This window comes from Nematolebias whitei, chromosome 10, assembly GCF_014905685.2.
Source record: "Nematolebias whitei isolate Nwh7 chromosome 10, NemWhi1, whole genome shotgun sequence".
NCBI lineage: Eukaryota > Metazoa > Chordata > Actinopteri > Cyprinodontiformes > Rivulidae > Nematolebias > Nematolebias whitei.
The window spans coordinates 50,481,124-50,487,863 of NC_056507.1; the positions used below are offsets into that span (position 1 = coordinate 50,481,124).

The window sequence follows — 6,740 nt, forward strand, 5'->3', positions numbered from 1 at the left end:
TGGATGCATGGATGGATGGATGGATGGATGGATGGATGGATGGATGGATGGATGGATGGATGGATGGATGGATGGATGGATGGATGGATGGCGAAGAAGGAGACCGTCAAACACAGCAGGAGTGGTCGGTTCACTTGAACTCCTGCCTGTTTGTTTCAGATCAGCTGTTCAAATCTCTGTTCAAATCTCTCCAGGTTCAAATAAAAGGTGCACCAGGGCTTTCAGCTGAATCTCTCGGGCCACATTTGTATGGTCGATAACTGTCTTTTCTGAATTTTTGACTTTTTCTCTCACTTCATCCTAGAACCAAAAAATGTATAACATAATAGCAGTTAAGCAGATTCTGGTCATCTTTTCTTAGGATTCATTAAAGATCAAATGCAATTGGAAATTCTTCTCAACTTCCAGTATGACTTTAAACAAACACTATATGAACTTAACATTGTAAAATTTGTTTAGGAAATTTAATGTTCAAGGACACCACTTAAGAAAAAAATTGTTAAATAGGAAAAGTAAGAAGTGAAAATGTACAAAAATAAAAACTACTGCATCCAACTAATGATTGTGTATCTGTGTGTCCCTTGTCTCACGGGCTTCATCCAGAAGAAGACACAAGTGTTGTTCCTGCTGTGTCCGCTTCAGTTCTTCATGTTCATTCAGTGATGAAATAAGACTTTTCTTTACTGGACTCTTTTCTCTTTCTCTTCACTAGAAAGAAGAAAAAGGTGGTTAATTCAAGCTACATACTGTTTTTGAATAAATGCATAAAACAAAGAAAGGTGCAGCTAACAGCTTTAATAGATATATTAATAATAATAAACTGATAAAATAAGAAAATGAAAAATAAATTGATTTAAAAATAATGAAAATAATATTATAATAACAATGGATATATGAATCAGAAAGTATTATACAGATGCAGATATTCTTTATTGTCATCGCACCTTATGTGGTACATGTGTTGGAACAAAATTATGTACACAGGGTCCCAGTTACATCCAACAATAAAATATATAAGAAAAACAGTAACAAGATCTAAGATATGAACTAAGAAAAACATCAACTAAAAATATGCTAAGCACTAATGGCATAAAAACAATAAACACAATACACCGAACAGCAGCACGGACATGAGTCTGTGTGAACAGATGAGCATGAATGAACACAGCAACATGAAACAGATCAGCAGCAACATGTGATTTTTCACAGTGATTATTCTGGTTAGATATTCAAAGCTGCACAAACTCGAGTTCATGTTGCTGTTTGACGTATTGTTTTGATTGTTTACTGCTGTTACCACCAAAAGCATGAATTATGTCTGTACCAAGTTCAAAACTCGGACCTTTTCATGTGCCAGCATGCAGCGTTATTTTGCAACAACACAGATCTCATGTAACACATAATTAAATCTCTTTAGAAACCTGTCGATCACACTTGAAGGGGTCGTCACACATGAAGCCCTACTGGATGGTGGATCCGACATAACTATTAAGTCAGCCAAACTGTTCGAGGAGCTCAGGACCGCCGCTAACAGTGTTCACAGGGAAATACCTCTCATAGAACGTGCTATAGAACTGCAGGGCCGCGCAGAGACAAGGACAACCCTAACGGCTATAGCTATGGTTCACATGCAGGTTGGCGAGATGACACTATACCACCCGGTACATGTGTCTACGGTTGACTCATTCCCATTTTTGATCGGCCAGGATTTTATAAATCGCTTTGAGGTGATTATAGATTATGGTGAACAGACAATGTTGGCCAGAGTGAGCAAACCCCTGCCAATACTCATGCCTCCTGAGACAGTCACAGACTGCCCAACAGCAGGCACCGCAGAAGGCACCGAGGACCTCTCAGCAGAGAACACAGTCCCGGTAAGTAAGCCTTCAAAAGTGTGAAACCGAAGAGACCCAACCGGTGGGCCCAACTCTGACTGAACAAGAAAGCCTCCTCTGTGAGCTGAAACAGTCAGAGCCCACCGGATATTACCTACCATTGGTAGTTAAAGGTGTAGAGATCCAAGGATCCCACACCAAAGATGCTGTACTGTCGCTGCTGACAGATGAATCAGCTATCAAGGACGGAGCTGCAGACGGCCCTCCGGGGTCTTTTGACCCCTCCTGGCTGCTCGCAACTCTGTCAGTACAACCTACAGCCGAGGTAATGGCAGTCACACGTGCACAGGCTGCAGCCAAGCCGGCTGACAACACAGTCTCTGTACAACCCGTGCTGACTGACCCAGACATCATCCAACTTCAGAAGTCGGATCCTGCGATAAACTCGACGATGCTGTACTTGACTGACCCAGAGAAAAACACTCCGTCCGAAGCTGCTATGTTACTAATAAATAATGTATTTTCAAGGTTTGGACTTCCCCTCAGGGTGAACTCAGACCAAGGTACGCACTTCACAGCTGAAGTCATGAAAGAACTGTGGAAGATGCTAGGCATCAAAGTCAACTTCCATGTTGGCTGCAACCCACAGGCCTCAGGCCAAGTAGCTAATCCTTCAATTGAGTCTCGCCATAGACTTCAAAACATTTAAGGGGAACCCAAAAAAACCAAACCTCAAGTCGTTCGTCTAAAGGGACAACAGACAATTGAACCAAACTATATTTTGCCATGTAAATCTAACTTAAACCAAGTTAGGAATGGAAAAATAGTTTGGAATGCCCTTCTATAGGTATAAATCCCTATATAAATTTTTCAGCATGACCCACCCTTTAATTGGTAACTGTAGCTGATCTAACCCATGATAGCTTACACACCAGGTGCATATAGATTAAGGTCTTATATAAAATCCCACTCATAAGCCCAACTAAAACCACATAAATGCATGAACACATAGAACCAGAATGGCATCCACTGGGAACTACCAGCAGCAACCTTCGCTGAAGGGACCTACAACTCCGTGGGTCTCTAATCTCCATCCAGTGGTCGCCTCTGCAGTTCAATCGAGGGAACCCCTCTACATGCTGATCAATCAACACCTCCAATCGTTGTGGATTTATCGTTGTGGATTATATGACTTTTTCCAATGGATTACAGACTTTGTTTCCAAGGGGTTAAAGCATTGCTACAATGGAATTACCAACAACATAATGGAATTACCAACAACATTATGGAATTACCAACAACATTGTGGGATTACCTTCTTTGACTTTTGTTTTCCTCTTGCTGGATTATATCAGGATCGAGGACATTCGGAGGCGTAAGTTCATGTTGGAATTCATCCCCATGGACAGGCGATTATTTCCAAAGGGGGGACTGTAGTGAACTAGGCCTCCGACCAAAACCTGCCTCTGAGGACCTTCATGGGACAGGAACTGTTATTTCATTGATTTGAATCCAGAAATACAAATTATCTCATCTAGAGACTGTAATTGTATCCTGAAGTAATCAATTGAAAGAACACTCTTCTTTTATATTATCATCACTATTTTACAATATCTTGATAAATCAAAAGTGTGTTTAGTTCGTACCATTTTTAAATGTTGAAGTGAACCACTCATTTTAAATCAACTGTGAAACCGTATTAATGATTTTTTTAATCCTCATTTAAATTAGAAATCAAGTTAAATGTCTATTTACAAAGTAATTATGCATTTTGATCTTCTGTCTGAAATGAGAAGTAGTGATGTCGGTCAAAAGTCGGAGACAGTCAAAAACAAGTTGTTAGAACGGGCTGTCATGTTTTTAAAAGTCTCAGACAGTAAATAAGAAAACTGGCACCTGCAGTGTTTCTCACTTCGCCAAAACATTTCTCTGTCTGTTCCTAAAACATTTCTGCTGTTTTCTTGACTTGTAATGACCCTCTGACATCACTAGAACCACCCCCCTGTTGTTTCCTTCAACCAATCAGGACGTACTAAAGTGACCGGAAGCAGAGCTCTTTAAAAGTCGACACTTCCTGGAACTTCTGAGTAGTTCTGGAATGAAGTTCTGTTCTTAAGTTCTAGCTGTTCAGGAGTTCTGGAGTTTTTCCACTGCTGAATGGAACTTCGGACTCAGTTTTCCAGTCTGATGGAGCCATCCATCTCTGCTGGAGGCACGGCGCCTCGCTGTGACTTCCCCCGGGCGAACGCCCTACAACTTCTGAGGAAGTTTGTTCTGTAGAACGGAGTATCTCACGACTTCTGCCGAGTCGCAGGCGCCCTGAGGAGACGCTGAAAGGTAGCGTGCCAGGGACCTCTTGACCGTAGCGGACCCATCCTCTGCCAAGGTAAAGAGTTGTTCACGAGCTTCACGCGAAGTGTACCGCGGCGAGCTGCGTTTGAAAGGAGCGTGTTGTTCTGGTACACAGACATACATCTTCCTTCAACATCTTCCTTTAAACTCCTCCATTTTTCCCATCTTTAAACTTCTATCTTGCCAGTAATTAATCGAGATGCCTTCAGAAATGTCTGTTGTTTTTATTAAGTAAAACGTGCCAAGTTTTATTAATCAGAACCAGATCAGTCTAATCAAGTGTACAATGTTTTGATGTAAAATTTTGATTCTGTTCAATAAATGACCACATTTATTTTGATGGGTCAAAGAAAATTAACGTCTCATGTCACTGATTAAACCATCTACGGACAGTTACCTCTGTCACATGGCTGTAATTAGCTCGAAAAAGAGAGAACCCGGTATTTAAATATAATTGTAGTGAATCTCCAAAGCTAACCTAGCCCATAGCACACTACAAATGGAATGTATTGTTTGTCTGAAATCTTTACTTCTCTACAAAGAAAAATAAACTTTGATGTTGTCAATACTAATTAAACCTTCACTATATGTGACTGGCTGTTTAAAAAATGAACAGGGAAGGGCAATTCTTTGTTTAATTTAGATTTATGTATCACACATGATAGCTTTATGGTGAATCGTGGAGGAATGAAAATGTGAACGCACTTTAGGAAGACTGTTTTTATGACCAGTGCACCACTTTGTAAACCTACTGTGGGAGTACGTTTAGCTGGATCTGATTAGCTTAGCTTCATGGTTGCTAACACTGTGCTAAATAAACAATCGAGCTCCACTCACTGTTTATTTAGATTCTTGGAGGTGGAAAAAGCTCCAAAATTTTCAGCCATTATATTTGTTATTGGCATTTGCCTTCCCCTCCCAATATTGGTATCGACAATAGCCAAAATTTCCATATGTGTTGGGCTCTACCCCCCCCCCCCCTTCGTTTTTATACCCTTTTTTTTTTTTTCTTTTTTTTTTATCTCCTTAGCATCTTCACTGTTTCTGAATTAAGATGTTTTGTTTTTTCAAATTTCCTTGTTAGTTCCTCTTGGCGGAGCTGAACACTTTCTACCTGAAGTTTGTTCTGTGGATGCCTCCCGAACACTACCTGGTGCTGCTCCGCCTTGTGTTTTTTGTCAACGTCGGAGGCGTGGCCATGCGGGAGATCTACGACTTCATGGATGACCCGTGAGTTTCAGTCTTTCTGAACTGTGAACTTTTTGTACACGGCCACAGCAGCACTGCTGTTATTCAACATGTGTTTGGTGTTACTCAGAGCCTCGTATCTACAGTAAAAACATCTCTGTTTTTCAAAATGTTCTCCAACAGTAAGTTCCTCAAGAAGCTCGGCCAGCAAGCATGGCTTGTGGCAGCAATAACCGTGACAGAGTTCCTCATTGTGGTCAAGTACGACCCCCACACCCTCATGCTGCCCATCCCCTTCTTCATCATGCAGTGTTGGTTCTTAGGAATCTTTCTGATACTCATCTGGACCCTGTGGCGCTTCTTCATCCGGTAATAGAACTAAAACTGTTGAAAAATTGTGTATATTTATGTTAAAATAATCATTTTAAAGTTGTGAACAGTTTATTAGAAGGTGGTAGGAGTTAAACAAATAAGTGCAAATAAGAGTCTGCTCGTTGTAAATTATTTTGACAGCTCTTGTGTTCCAGTTGATTTGAAGGTTCCTTGTTTTAAGACCAGTTGCTGATAGAACAACTCTAAATGCGTTTCAGTCAGAGTTCAAACGCATGTGGACAGCTCGTGCAGCGAGGGTCCATCTAATTGGACAAATGTCTTATTGGCATGCAGGGCATAAATGCACTGCCCTTGAAATATAACGATCTAAGATTAATTGCAAAATGTTGCGATTATGTTGTTGCAATTATAAAAACAAAAAAATCATGTATGTACAATATGTCCATTTTTATATCAAACTAGGGAAATTGCATTTCCTGTGAAAATGTAGTGTGAATGCTTATTGCAAAAAAACTTGCTGAAAAACGGCTGAAATCACCGTAGCTAAAGAACATTCTGAAATGTAGCTGAAATTGAAGAACAAGCCTAATCAATCAATCAGTCAACTTTATTTCTATAGCACATTTTAAAAACCACAAGGGTAGCCAAAGCGCTCTACAATAAGACAAAACAAATATTGTCGATTAAGACAATAAAAACATAGAAAGCATGCACAAAGAAATGTAAAAACATACATATACCAGTTTCATGGTAGGTGTGTTTTAAGATGCCATAAAAGATAAGATCACGTGTTAAAAGCCAAAGCATAAAAGTGTGTTTTTAAAAGAGATTTAAAAACAGGAAGAGAGGAGGCCTGTCTGACACTCAGGGGTAAGTTGTTCCATAACCTGGGAGCAACAACAGCAAAAGCTCTGTCACCTCTGAGCTTCAGCCTAGTTTTAGGGACTGTCAGCAGCAACGGATCAGCTGATCGTAGGGATCGGGGTGGACAGTAAGGCTGAAGCAGTTCATACAGATATGGTGGGGCAAGGT

At 40.4% G+C, this 6,740-nt stretch overlaps 1 protein-coding gene across 1 annotated transcript in view; it reads left to right on the plus strand.

Moving 5' to 3' along the window:
* Positions 1 to 6,740, plus strand: part of ptdss2 (phosphatidylserine synthase 2) — a 50,842-nt gene that overhangs the window by 26,750 nt on the left and 17,352 nt on the right. The window contains exons 4-5 of the mRNA XM_037683761.1: positions 5,272 to 5,417; positions 5,559 to 5,744. Coding sequence (XP_037539689.1) covers positions 5,272 to 5,417; positions 5,559 to 5,744 — 332 coding nt within the window. The remainder of the gene's footprint in view (positions 1 to 5,271; positions 5,418 to 5,558; positions 5,745 to 6,740) is intronic.